This window comes from Tachypleus tridentatus, chromosome 7, assembly GCF_004210375.1.
Source record: "Tachypleus tridentatus isolate NWPU-2018 chromosome 7, ASM421037v1, whole genome shotgun sequence".
NCBI classification, from domain to species: domain Eukaryota; kingdom Metazoa; phylum Arthropoda; class Merostomata; order Xiphosura; family Limulidae; genus Tachypleus; species Tachypleus tridentatus.
Genome location: NC_134831.1, coordinates 122,769,987 through 122,785,449, shown reverse-complemented (window position 1 = coordinate 122,785,449; position 15,463 = coordinate 122,769,987). Strand labels below are relative to the sequence as shown.

At 32.3% G+C, this 15,463-nt stretch overlaps 1 protein-coding gene across 1 annotated transcript in view; it reads left to right on the top strand.

Annotated features, from left to right (window-relative positions):
- The first annotated feature begins 3,024 nt into the window (after positions 1-3,024).
- LOC143256519 (rab GDP dissociation inhibitor beta-like) overlaps positions 3,025-15,463 on the top strand; it is a 31,042-nt gene continuing 18,603 nt past the window's right edge. The window contains exons 1-2 of the mRNA XM_076513858.1: positions 3,025-3,273; positions 13,767-13,974. Of these exons, the coding sequence (XP_076369973.1) occupies positions 3,229-3,273; positions 13,767-13,974 (253 nt within the window). The 5' untranslated portion in view covers positions 3,025-3,228. The remainder of the gene's footprint in view (positions 3,274-13,766; positions 13,975-15,463) is intronic.

Genomic DNA, 15,463 nt, shown 5'->3' with positions numbered 1-15,463 from the left:
ACGGGGATTCGAACCCGCGACCCTCAGATTACGAATGGAACTCCCTTAGCCATCTGGCCGTGCCGGGCTTGAGCAGAAGGTTCATACTTACTGGCTAAAACACTTAACCTGATTGGATATGTAAAATAAACTGATAAAGTTATGTCAAGGTGTATTCACACCATAGTTAACCTGCAAGCCTAAGACAATGTGCAAGAGAGAAAATCTCTTCTACTTTCGAAAAAGACAACAGTGGCAGCTTGTTTAGTAGGGCTTTATAATTAAATAACTTTGAGCTAATAAAAAGACATATCCTAAATGTTTGTTTGGAGTTAAGCCCATAAGCTGCACATTGGGTTATCTGTGTTCTGCTCATCACGGGTATCGAAAACCGGTTTCTAGCTTTACATGTTCGCAGACATATCGTTATGTTTGCTGGATATGACTCTCTGGTGAGGAAGTATCCGTAGAGAGACTTTGCAAGCTCATCTAAGTGCATGACAATTGCTTGCTTCAGTTCTCTGGGTACAGATATGTCTCCGATTTCAGACACATTTTTGATCTTACTTACACAGTCGTCCAGCAGGAGAAAGTTTGCGAAGTTATCATTTTCTGTTCGTCGTTTCCATAACGGTAGCTTTTTTGGAAAACCTTTAGGTTCTCTTCCACTTTGATGATGTTGATTCCACCGCCCTGCATCTGTTGATGGAGATGATTGAGAGCATTCAAGATATCGGCCATGTACACCAAAATGAGAATGAACTCAGATTTTTCGAAGCAATCTGCATGACAATGTTGGTGCTCTCGCAAAAACAGGACAAATTCCACATGCATGGCAAAAACACGATTCAGCACCTTTCCCCGGGATAACCACCAAACGTTAGAATGGTACAGAAGTACCTCGAATTCAGAGACCATTTCATTACACAGCTCTTTGAAGATGCGGTACTTCAGGGCACTATTTCCACAAAGTTCACACATTCCACTACAATTTTTAATACTTCTGCCAGTTTTGAAGGCAAGGATTTGTTGCCAACGCATGCCTATGCAGAACACAGTGCGTTACAATGATGTGTGGTACATTGGCTTTCACTAGCACACCAAAACCAGAGTTTCGTCCCAGTATGACTGGAGCTCTTTCCGAACAAACTGCAGAAACCATATCCCACAAAAGATCATTATCTTTGAAGAAGTCATCCACAAGTTTCTTCACGTCGGCTGCCTTAGTTATTGTTGTAAGAGGCTAACAAAATAAAAAATCTTCTTTTATCTTGTCGTTCTTCAGATAGTGCACGAATACAACAAGCTGGCTTAGAATGAAAATGTCAGTGGTCTCGTCGAGTTGAAGGCTGAATTTTGCTGGGCTTGAAATCAGATCTGCAACTACTTGAGCCAAGATGTCATCGCTCATGCCATCTGTTCTGCTGCTGATGGTGTCATTTGAAAGAGGAATTTGGGATAACTTATTTTCAGCAGCTTTTTCCTTCATGATATTTGCCATCTTCAATGCAGCTGGTTTTACGAGTGCTTCACCAAATGTGTGTGGTTTGCCCTGCTTTGCGATCAAGTACGCAACTTCGTATGATGCTGTGAGGATCGGTTTGCTGATGGGTACAAAACCGAGAACAGGCAAAGTAGCCTTTTCATTGAACCTGGCTCTCTTTACCTTGAATTCAGCAAGCATTGTGTTCTTGTATTTCCCATCTCCATGCAGCTTTAGGGAGTGTTCTCTTAGTTTTGCCGGTGTTAGACTAGAATTGCTCAACTTGGCATTGCAAATCATGCATTGAAGACGCTGACTCCCATCATGTTCCGTTATATACATGAATCCATATTGTACGTATTCGTCCGACCACTTTCTGTTTTTGTTCAACATAGTTAGTGTGAAGGGATTGAAAGATTAGGAAAAAAATCACAAATGACGCACGATTACTACAGTCACAAGTCGACTGCGAAGCGCACGAAGTTCCCTGCAACAAAGATATTAAGGCCAAGTGATGTGACGTGATCAGCCGCAGCCAATAATGGCCAAGTGGAGCATGACATCATGAATCATACGAGTGGGGTGAATGGAACAGACACACACAGTGTGTGTGTGTCTTGACCTCCGCCGAACGCCTGAGACTGGCTCACCGAACCCCTGGGGTTCGATTGAACCCAGGTTAAGAACCATTGATCTAGAGCAAAGGAAGTTTACAAGATTTTTGGGGAAAAAAAAAGTATACGTTTTCTTTTATTTGCATGTTTTAAGTTCAAATGCCAAACGATGACAGTTAGGGTACTTACGACTATGAAAAAATTTATAGCCTAGAAATTGTAACATTAATCAAATAAATAACGTTTTATTTCCGCATGTATTTCTGAGAGCGTTTATACTGGTTGAAATTAGTACATAAAGTTCTTATACGTCTGAAAGGATTAGAATGTGACAAGGGGATTTAAGCTAAAATTTGCAGACGTAATAAGTTAACAAGAATGATACAATCTTCCGTGTCATTTATACCAAGAAAGTGTGATTGTTAAATACTACAGTTCTGAATCATCACGCTTCATCCTGTATGTATATGTATATTAGCAGACCTGGATGTTTTAATTACATATTTCTTGGAAAGTGTGATTGCAGTTCTGAATCATCATACTGTAGTTCCATGTAATAGGTACAATTATATTGTTTCTGGGTAAAACAAACAAATATAAAGCACTTAATTTAAAGTCTTATCAACCAGCTTTAACAGACACTCACCTGCATACATATATTGGCATACACATGTATTTATTTACAGTCAAAGTGAATCTTAGTTTTTACATGTTCATGAAAGGTATTTTCTCAGAACCCTCTTGCGACAAAGTTTTCAATTTACATTTCTTTGTAAGTATATGAATAATCAACATACGAAAACAAATTTTGAAATAAAATAGGAAATTATAGTGAAAACATTCTCTAATGCAACGTGTTTGATTGTGCTTATTATTTATTACGACTTCTAGCATAAAGTAATTCATATATTTGGAACTATATGTTTTAGCGGATGTCGAACAATCTACACCTTTAAGGCCACACAACAGCTGAATTACGCTGGAGCAGACATTGGTTTGGTCAGCGATTCATCGGTGAAAACTGTTACGTTCATGTGTGGAAAGTGTTAGTGGGTGGAAACCTGGGATTGCCGGTATAAAACCGTATTGCCCAGTATTAGTACTTCTTTTGACTACAGTGGGGTTAAGTTTTTTGTCTTCCTTTCTGCAAATATGGATGAAGAGTACGACGTAATTGTATTGGGAACTGGTTTAAAGGTAGGAGATCACATACTATAATTTAAAGATGCTAACACCAGCTCGACTTTTTAATTCTTTTGCGGCTTAATTTAGGCCTAGCATCGAAAGAGAGGATTGAGCATGCAAGGAAAGTTAACTTAAAATATGTCGTTAGTCTCAGAGAAATTAGAGTTCGAGTGTGTATTACTTCCCTTAGAAACTGAGTGCATCTTTTGTTTTTGCCTTTGTATTCGACATGATGCTTCTTTGGGTCATTTAATTTTCACTGAATTTCGTGATTTGTTTCTTTTAATTTAATTTTTTAAGAACCAATCTGAGGCATTCAGAAAGTTGGAATATAGTTGCTCTTCATTGTTAATTGTGTTCCCATATCTGCAGTTTAGAAAAAGGACGCCACCATAAGCGTACAAGACTGAACTTTAGTTTTGGGTAAATGTGAGGTATTGTGATGGCGGTTATAAATGGTGACGTACAATTATTTATGTTTCTGAATAGATCTACATACACTTAACATCATATACATAATATAAACTTTCTCAGCATGGGCCAGATCCCAGGGACTGGCCTCAATAATTTCTTACATTTTCCATGCCATAACTTTTAAATTATAACAGTAAATTTATCTTCTCAAAATTGTTGACGTTATTAGTAAACCTTACGAGACTTTCGTACACAAAATATCAGATTTTTGAAACTAAAATTTAAGATTTTTTAAATTTTTGTTTTTCATTTTGAATGTTTACTATCCAACATTCGAAGCAATCTCTATATTATGGTTAAAAATACTTTTATGCGTCAGAATACTTTCCAATTGTACTTGCAAAATCTTTATAACCTCAAGATAATTATCAAATGTTTTTTTTAGATAAAAATATTATGTTGTGTTATTTCACTACTTTATTTATGTACAGTTTGGGTTAATTTGAATAATCTCATGACCACCATAAAAAATATCAGAAAATAAATATAGATTATAACACAAAATTAAATGTTTAGTCAGAATAGCTTACAACATTATTTATTTATATGTATTTATTATTTTTATTATATCGACCTTTCATCCGTACCTGGCTAACACTAAAGAAGTTTCAGTGATGTGGCATAAGTGCAATCATGTAACTGTGTCCAAGAGTATAAAACTGGCCTTTATAAAGTGACCTGTATTGGCTGTATTTTAGTGGACTTGTACTTTATAAATCAGTCATGTTTCAGTTATGATACATTATATATATATATATGTGTGTGTATATATAATGTATTATTATTGTTTATAAATTCTTAAATTTCAATTTTTTTTCTAGTTATTAACTTTCTACTAGTTTACTGCTTGCTGTATAGGGTGTTTGGAAAGTCACTGTGCAGTTTTGTCTGTTAATAAATATATAAGTGCACAGTGACTTTCTAACACCCTGCAAGTTGCTAAGCCTTATCACATTTTGCACGTGGAAGATTAGAAGCAATATATCTATACATATTTACTCTTTTGAAGTAACCAAAAAACATAAATTACCATATCAGTACTGTAAAATTTCACTAATTTATTAAACTTAACAACTAAGCTGTATTTTGAGCTCTCTAATGCTGCATCTTATCACTAGGAGTCTAGCATGAAAATAAAGTGTTTGTTGCTTAAACAATTTTGAAAATGTATTAAAGCTATTAACACAGTGCTAACTTAGTTTTCTCTTCAAACTGTTAAGTCCATTAAGGTTAATAATAATGTTAAAAAATGACAGTCCCATGTGTTACAGTACCTCTACTACGTGTTAATTTTGGGGGTGAGGGTTTTCTTGGGTATGCACGTAGGTTAATATGTTTTGTTCAGTGATACAATATTTGGTTAAGTATTGTTGTTCGAGTTGGAATTGTTGAGTATGAAGTCGTAATGTTACTGACAGTATCTAGTAGTAAACATTCAAAACTGGAATTTTCAATATTTTATAAATTGTAACTTGATTGAGCAGAATTTGCTAATTCACAGAGGAAGTTAAAATGACTGAAGAAAATGGCTACTTACATATTTAATGAGCATTATTGTCAGACTATGCAGCTTGTTCAAAGATTATAATTATCAGTTTTTTGGTTAAAAATTTGTGTGAAAAGGCACCTCAGCAGTACAGAAATTAATCCATAATGAATCTCAGATAACCTAGGACCTTACTGTGTAGCAGTCTGTAGGCCCCTAGTTTTGGGATGGGTGGGGTACATATACCCAGACTATGAAACTTTTTAAAATTGTCAGTTTTCTAACTTTAAGTTATTCTTTCCTTTGTTACTTCTATTCTTTAACCCATACATATTGAAAATTGCTGTGATATAAAATCAAGCTTTGTTTTACGAACAATATTAATTTAAAACAAAAGGTGGTCATATGATTAAAACAATTTCCAGGTAATAAAAATAGCAATGTTACAACGAAGGGACAAGCCATTTAAAGCTATTATATGTCAGAATGAAGGGACAAGTCGTATAAAGCTGTTACATGTCAGAATGAAGGGACAAGTCATTATAAAGCTGTTACATGTCAGAATGAAGGACAAGTCGATAAAGCTGTTACATGTCAGAATGAAGGGACAAGTCGATAAAGCTGTTACATGTCAGAATGAAGGGACAAGTCGTATAAAGCTGTTACATGTCAGAATGAAGGACAAGTCATTATAAAGCTGTTACATGTCAGAATGAAGGGACAAGCCATTTAAAGCTATTATATGTCAGAATGAAGGGACAAGTCGTATAAAGCTGTTACATGTCAGAATGAAGGGACAAGTCGTATAAAGCTGTTACATGTCAGAATGAAGGGACAAGTCGTATAAAGCTGTTACATGTCAGAATGAAGGGACAAGTCGTATAAAGCTGTTACATGTCAGAATGAAGGGACAAGTCGTATAAAGCTGTTGAATGAAGGACAAGTCGTTATAAAGCTGTTACATGTCAGAATGAAGGACAAGTCGTGATAAAGCTGTTACATGTCAGAATGAAGGGACAAGTCGTGATAAAGCTGTTACATGTCAGAATGAAGGGACAAGTCGTATAAAGCTGTTACATGTCAGAATGAAGGGACAAGTCGTATAAAGCTGTTACATGTCAGAATGAAGGGACAAGTCTTATAAAGCTGTTACATGTCAGAATGAAGGGACAAGTCGTATAAAGCTGTTATATTAATAAACAAAAGTCCCAGGTTTCATGACATGCCAAGCTCTGTAAATACATTGTCTTTTTTAAAAAAGAAAAACAAAGGGTTAAAAAGTTGACACAATTTAAACAAAGTATTAAAACATCTCAACTCTTTGAAGATCTTTGTATATGAATATATTGTTGTTTTAATTTGAAAAGGGCTATAAATTTACCAACTTTACTAACCAAGTTAAAAAAGATCCCAAGATTTTCAGAGTAGCAGGATTCTAACATTTTTAATTATATGAATACCTGAAGCTGTAAATGTGTACACCAGGGAATGTTGTTGAAAGTGATGTCATCACAGATATTGAAAAATAAAACCACATTAGACAAAAATAATAGTGCTAAAATAAGTTGACACATCATGATAGACAAGCAATAACATGAGCAGTGAGGTGAAAACCAAAGATTGAATCATCTAAAGTGTTTGTGAATTTAATGTTGCCTAGAACATCCAATCTTGGTCAAAATAGCTTCAAGGGAACTGCATAAGATATGTTAACATGGTAGGTCTATCATTCAGAAACCTCCATTAACACAAAAATTGTGACAATCCAAATAAAGTAGTCAGAAATATAAAAAAATTGTCCAGAAATTGGTGAATATGGCTTGAATAGATAGTTTTATTATATTCTCATTTAAGTGTGGCTAAAACCCATAGAAGCTTGCAGACCTTGGTGTATTGTGCTAATGGTTTAGCACAATGGAGGCTTTGTAATGATATAAGCAACTTTTTGTTGAATCAGCTGAGGCCCTTTGATCTCACTGAAAGGTGAGGGCAGAAAAGGGTTAACCCTTTTGCGAGTGGTAGCAAGTCAAAAGCCATGTTGTTGCATTTGTTAACTTGTATTAAAAATTTTATTGAACAACTATTTTATGAATTTATGTCTAAGTTTGGAATCAACTTGCAGCTAATTATTCAAACTTTAATATTATGTGTTACTTAATTTCTTAATTTAAAAGTAAATATTAAAGTAACACATTTAAATATAGATTTTACTGAGTTTCGTGATATGTTGAATGCAGCACTGTTTAAAATTAGGTGTTATGTCAAAACACTAATTCTCGAGTTTCATACAAATTAGAAACTCAAGTTACTACAAGCTAGAATATAAAATTAGAATCTCGTATCTTTTTATATTCCTAAGATATGCCTTATGTACTAAATCAGATGCAGTAGCACTGTTCAACTCTTTCCATTTTATGAAACGGTCCCTTATATACTCTTACTACAGTATGTGACATGTGAATAACCAATCAACAGCTTAGAATGCTCCCAGAGTGGTTTTCTCAACCATTTTAATCTTTGAAAAAGTTACCTTGTTCTCTCGATCCAAGTTTTTTAGTCTTCTCGAAGTTTCATATTTTTTTTAAATGTAAATACGTCTTAGTTAGTGAGAGTAATAAATGATAGTGGAATTCTATGGTGTCAGTGTAGTTACTTATGATTTTTTTGTTAGTTAACTGTGTGTATATAAAACAGAACTTTGGTATCTTCCCTATGCGAAATTTTAAAAGGCTTAGCAAACTATCAATAACCGAAGACAGACGTCGTATTGAGAAGATATAATTTTTGCTTTATGTCAATGCAATTTATGTAATCTTGTCTGTAAGGTCCATATAATAATGTAAATATATAGCGTTATGAGACTTAAACTGTTTAAACTAAACATTTATATTTTTGTGTTTTAATATCTTGTCATTTTAGCATGAAAAAATACATTTATATTTTTTAATTTTTCATGATGGTTTTGTGGTTGGTTAAGTGATAGACCTCACATAGTGTGTAGAAAATAGGTTTAACAGAAAACAAATGTTTGAAATGTATTCAGGATGTTTTAGAAATTATTCAAATATTTAATATTTTTGACAAGTAGATATTTTAATCATAACAAGAAATCACTTTGCATTCAAACTAGAAATAAAACTCTTATTTTCAGAAACAAATCTTTAGTAAAAAATATTGTGCTAAAAGATCTAATTTTTTTTGTATGCAATACACGTGTAACCTTTATTGAAAGTCTATCAAATTTTGTGAAGATATACATGCTGTATCAAAATTTATAGTGCAAATACTTAGTGTGCAAATGTGTAGATGAATGTGTACTATATCAAGCCCATAGCAAAAGTATTAACTGAAAATTATCCAATCTCTCCTGATTCAGGAAGAAAATGTATGTTTATACCACTGAAAATGATAATGTAATTGAAAGAACATTAGAAGTACTTTGGGACCCTAACTTGGCTACCACTTTCACCAGATTTAAATATTTGACATCTGTGGCCAGTTTTGAAATCAAATTTTAAAACTTTATCCACCAACGTTATTTCAACTATCAGAAATTTTGACTGGTATATTGTTTTGTTGCTGTTTCATTAGTTCCAAATGTTTACCTGTGAGGCCTACAATCTATACGTGGTAATTTACTCTGATGAAGCTACCTTTTCACACTGTTGGCTGTCTGCAAAATAATTTATGCACTTTGAAACACATGAGGTCTTTTGGTCAGTTGAATAGAATGCCCTCAAACATTTGTAATTTACTCGTTTCTAAATAAGTCATACATAAGTTTTTAAAAAAATCCATTGCTTCTTGAAACAGTGACTTCTTTCAATACAGAATAATATTTTGTTGGAAACTGTTTTCTTTGCCAGTTGGAATACAAAGAAAAGCAAGAGAATAGTGCATTGAATTTTGCTCTTTCTATAGGTTATAAAATGTGAAACGGGAATATTATCGAGAATTATAAGACCTCTAAAGACAGGAGGGTATATAGGTGCCAAAACAGTGGTAAAGCAAGAAGAATATACATTCATATTTTGTCTTGCCATTGTCTACAGTATGTGTTTACAATTAGTTGGATATTCTGAAACCCTTATTAGGGTAGAAAGAAAAGTATAATGGGAAAGTCAAATCAGAAGCCTACCATGTGACAGAGGGAAGTGAAGATTTTGAACATTCAACAAATTTTTCTTTTGTAATTAAGAAATTAAATCTATACTTAAGTTTAGTGTAACTGTGTAATAAAGGGTTGTGTACATTTTGAGGTTCCTGTAAGCAAATGGTTAATTATTTTACATAGAATTAATCCTATTGCTATGGGTCACAGGTCAAAGGCCATGTCATCACATTTGTTGACTGCATTCAAAATTTTATTGAACTACTATTTATGAATGTATGTCAGTAAGTTTGGTGTCAAATTGTATATAATAATTCAAGTTTTAGTATGATCTGTTAGTTAATTTCAATTTTCAAGGTAAGTCTCTACCGAGCTCAAAATTTCATAATTTTTTAAGACCCAAATGCAGCTTAATTACTAAGCTTGATAAATTATAAGGGAATTTTGTAGTATTGATGTTGCAATTTATTTTAGTTCACATCCTCCATGTGCAAAATTTGGTAAGACTTAGTTACTTATAGCAAGCATCAAATGATTTCAAAGGCATGATATATTTATAAACAAATCTTATTGTAAAAATACGTCATTAAATAACCTAATTTTTCATGTACAGAAGACTTGTAATGTTTACTAAACATCTTTCAAACTTTGTGAAGATATACGTAATGCATTAAAAGTTATAGTATGAATATTTAACATTTGAAAATATGTATATGAACTTGTATGCTTTATACTAAAACTCATTGCAAAAGGGTTAATCAGGAGGCAAATATGGGAATGATTACCATTTTGGGTGCAACATTTTGGTCGTCCAGACTAAAATAATTGACTTTAAGGTATTAAACCAGAAATCAAAAAACTGTAGTAGGTAAATATTAATAATAAAAAATGAACACTTTTCTTAGATTTTTTTTCTATGTCTTTTGGTATTTTTTTCTTACCCCAAAATCCATCTGAGCAGATGTACATAAATATAACATTTGAAAGTTTTTAGATTTGCTGTTGGTTTTAGGGGTAGTTTTTATGGGTTAGGGTTTCGAAGTACGATTGATTTCTTGTTGCATGCGATTGTTATTTGATAAATGTGTTACGCTTAGTTAGCGATGGAGTTGAAAGTGTACATCTAGTTAAACCACATTTTTACAGTCAGTTAGGGACACAAGTTTCCTTGTGTGTAGTCTTATACAAAACTTGAGATACAGAACAGCTATGTTAATCGGTATGCTAGTTTTATGATTGTCATACTTGGTGTACTTGCTTGATATAAGTTGTGATACTGAATTCTTATTTCAAAGCATTTGGTCTTTACCTTAACACACAAACTTTTTGTCTACATAATGACCAATAAATGTGGGCCTGCATTGCTTAGATTTTGAAATTAGAAGAAAAAAAATGATGCTTTTAACTTTAACCCTAAATTCAAATTTTTATATTTTGGCAAATTGAATTGCTAGCAGTTAAACCTTTTGCTATGGGCTTTTTATAATATACGCATTTGTCTACACATTTGAACACATTAAGTATTTGCACTATAACTTTTGATACAACATGTGTATTTTTACAAAATTTTGTAGATGTTTTTTAAAGGTTACAAATATTGTGCAAATCAAAAATCAGATTTTATAAATGAAATATTTTTGTTAATGATATGTTTGTGAAAATAGTGTTTTGTTACTAATGTGAGTGCAAAGTGATTTCATGTTAAGATTAAAAAAAAACATATTCTTTGTCCCAAAAATCTTATTTGTGATCTCTATAACCTCTTAAATGTATTTCAAATGTTTGTTTTTAGTAAGTCTATTATTATTTTCTGTACTGTATGTAGGGGTCTGTCACTTAACCAACCTCATAACCATCATAAAATAATTTGGAAATGATTATATGAATTATGCTGTTTTTCATGCTTGGATGACTACGTATTATAACACAAGTACAAATGTTGAGTCAAGGTAGTTTGTCTCATAACACTATATATTTACATATATATATTTATTTTTTACTATATTAACCTTCTAGTCATGCCAAGCAAACATGTACAGCTTTCATAGATATAAAGCAAACAATTATTTCTTCTCACTACCACCTTTGTTCTCAGTTGCTGCTGGGCATAGGTTGCTAAGTCTTTCAAAATTTTGCATGCAGAGGATATCAAACAAAAATTTTCAAGGTTTTACAAATGCAGTTAAATAACTATAAAATGATAAAAAAAATTATACTGATATCATAGAATTCCATTATAATTTCTTAAGCTCAGTAACTAAGATATATTTAGACTTAAAAAAAAAAAAAAAACTTTGAGTGGACTAAAGACAATCTACCTCATTGAAATCTTGGATTGAGAGAGCATGGTAGCCTTTCCACAGATTGAAATGGCTGAGAAAACCACTCTGAAGATGTTCTAAGCTGTTGATTGGTTATTCACATGTCATATATTGTAGTAAGAAAATATAAGGGACCATTTCAAAAATATGGAAAGTGTTGAATGGTGCTACTGTGTTTGATTCAGTACATAAGCCACATCTCAGCAAAATAAGATATGAGGTTCTTATTTTAAATTCTAGCTTGTCAATATCAGTAATTTGAATTTCTTATTTGTATGAAACTAGAGAATAAGTATTTTGGCATTACAAACATCTAATTTGAAAGTGCTGTCTTCAACATATTATGTGACTCACTGAAACCTATATTTGAATGTGTTCTTTTAATATTTACTTTTAAGAAATTAAGTAATATATAATATTAATGTTTGAATTACAAGCTACAGTTTGATTCCAGAACTTATTGACATAAATTTATAAAATAGTAGTTCAATAAAATTGTGAATACAAATCAACAAATGTGATATGGCTTTTGACCCCCTGCCACATCATGAAAGCATTAAATGTTTAGTTTCTTGTTATTCATTATCATGAGAAATTGTTCTCAGTGAGTTTGCACTGTATTAATTATCAGTGGTTATACACAAATTTAATCTGATAAAAATTCATGTTATGATGGTTGGACACAAAGCTCATTAACCATTATCTCAGTTCCCAGTTTTATTAATGAGTGATAAAATATTTCTAATATTTGAGTTCTTCACTCTTGTGTTTGTTGTTTGGGGTCCCAAAAAGTGAAACTTTCAGTCTTTTCTGGTATTATTCCTTTTTTTCTTCCATTTTGATAGGAGACTGGAAGTCATCTTTTGAAGACTGTTCAGTCTTAAGTTCTCACTACCACACACAATGTTTAAATTGTTCCTCGTTATGGAATATTCAGATATCCTAATGTGATGTTGTGGGGACTGTTGCTGAGAGTATCTTGACTAGTAGGACTGACCAGCTTCACTTTAAACAACTTGGGTTTTCTCTGGAGTTAACAGTTTTGCCTGTAACTGTTGGTGGTGTATATCACGTGAAGATTCTTATGGTTGTCATTACTTTCTTGCTATTGTTAGATATCCACCTTTTATATAATTGGACTTCTTTACCTTAATGCACTGTAGAAGGACTTATGTCACTTTTAATTACTGCATCTAAATCTTTTAGTTAAAATATAAAAATCCCCCACACTTTTCAGGTATCGTATCCCAGAAGCACTAAATATACTTAATCTCCTTCACCACCCACCCAACTTTAATTTTCATATAGTGGGTCAGTCACTATGACTCGGTAGACACATGGAAAAAGAGAAATACTAAGCAGTACTGACTTGTATTATAACTGTTGATTTTGAAATATTGCAGTTGAGTGATACAATATTACAAATTTAAAATGAATCCTTAAGTATCACACTAATTGCATCCCCTCAGAAATAACAAAAGTAACATGTTTTATATATGACATGATAGTTGGATATGTTAAATAATTTTAAGTTATTGATACAATAAAAAAATTAGTTCATTGAACATCTGTGCCATTAGTGTAACTGAGAAAGAACAAACAAAAGTCCATAACACTGAGTCTTGAGGTACCTGTCTTGTGGCATTAATCCAGTTTTAATTGGAGTCTAGTTATAATAAACCTCTGCCTTCTTCCTTCCAGCCATTTTTCAGTCCAAATTAACTTATCTCTTGTATCTAAGAAATAGAATTTTTTGGGATATACTTTTTGTATAGCATTTATCAAATGTCTTCTAAAAATATGGATACACCAAATCAACATTATTATTCTTATTTACATAAGCATTAACCTCTAAAGAATTTCAGTACTGGTAAGTCAAGTTTATTATGTTGTCTACACAGCCAGTATGTTGTACCCCCAGCCTTTGTTGCATAGTATTGTATGAAAAGTCTTACTTGCCATGTTCAAGAAGCTTGAGTGTACTTGGAATGTCAAACTGTATGAAATAATACTTTGTAACTTTTCCTCTAGTGGTTTTAAGTTTTGTACTAGTAACGCTTATACAACAATGTTGAGTATAATATTTATATTTACATAATTTATAATTTTTTAGGAATGTATTTTGAGTGGAATGCTTTCTGTAAGTGGGAAGAAAGTCTTGCATATGGATAGGAACAAGTATTATGGAGGTGAAAGTGCATCAATTACCCCATTAGAGGAGCTTTTTGAAAAATTCAATATGCCTGTCACTCATTTGGAGGAATATGGTAGATCTAGAGACTGGAATGTCGATCTTATACCAAAATTTCTAATGGCTAATGGTAAGTTTGATAATTTAGACTTTTAAGACATTTTTGCAAATTGTGTAAAATTAAGTGGAGTGTGAAAAGTTGCATGAACAAAACAATGAGGAAAGAAGTAAAGGTGTCCATATATTTAAAGAAGTAAAGGTGTCCATATATTTAAAGAAGTAAAGGTGTCCAGTAAAGGTGTCCATATATTTAAAGAAGTAAAGGTGTCCATATATTTAAAGAAGTAAAGGTGCCCATATATTTAAAGAAGTAAAGGTGCCCATATATTTAAAGAAGTAAAGGTGCCCATATATTTAAAGAAGTAAAGGTGCCCATATATTTAAAGAAGTAAAGGTGCCCATATATTTAAAGAAGTAAAGGTGTCCATATATTTAAAGAAGTAAAGGTGCCCATATATTTAAAATGAATTTAATGTATTAAGTTATATAGTTGTTCCAACTAAAATGTTCAGTTTAGCTATGTTCAAAACACTTTATATTGGTGAAATTGACTTACATAAGTATTACTTGAAATGTACACAGATTTTGATGAATAACTTAACTGAGGCATACTGTATAAAATGTAATTGTAACAGGAATAAGGCCTTTTAACAATAATATATATTTGATATATAAACAAATATCTCAGTATTTGAAGCAGGTTTGTTTATCTAAAGCAGTGAATTTGAAATTATACTGTAGTTGCTTTAATTTAACTTAATGGTCTGGGAAATGTTTAGATAGATGTGAAAAGAAATTGAGTTTTGGGTTAAAATTAAGCTACTTGTAATTTCTACATTTTATAATTAGTTGGAACTAATAATTATTTCAGAATGTATAACTTTTATTACCTACACATGCGATGTTGAACATGTATGACCTTTTGAAATATTTAAAGTAAATTTATAACTTGATAAGAGGTAGTTTGTTAATCATTAATGTATGGACTTGGTACATACTTAATAAAGTAATTTTTCTACTATCTTGAGGCCTGTGATCTTAACTTCATAGTGATTTCACATGACGAAGTTAAACACAGAACAATTTGTATATCATAACATTAATTGGTGTTTCCTTAGATTTATTAACTGACCCAAAAAATTTTGTGTATAGGACAGATAAGCCCAGTTGTACTTACGATTAAATATCCATTGTTTCCCTTAAAGGGTAGTGTTATCCATCAGTCAGTCAGTAGACATGAGAATGACGTGTCACATGTGGGATTCTTAACGTCACAATTTGCACTGTCAGTGCACTAGTAAAATGTTTATATGCCGTGATTCATGACGAGAATTATGCAGTCTGATTGTAGACTACAACATGACACGAACGTCAAAAGCAAGAAATAACATTTTTTATTATTAACTTTGGTTTTATGTACTGTTGAAACAGAACACTTTCACAGAATATAGAAGTGCATCTAGTGTGTGTGTGTGTGTGTGTGTGTTATACATGAAGGTGTATGATGGTATCTCTTTGTGGTATCATGCATGAAAGATAGCCTCAAGGCTGACATGTTT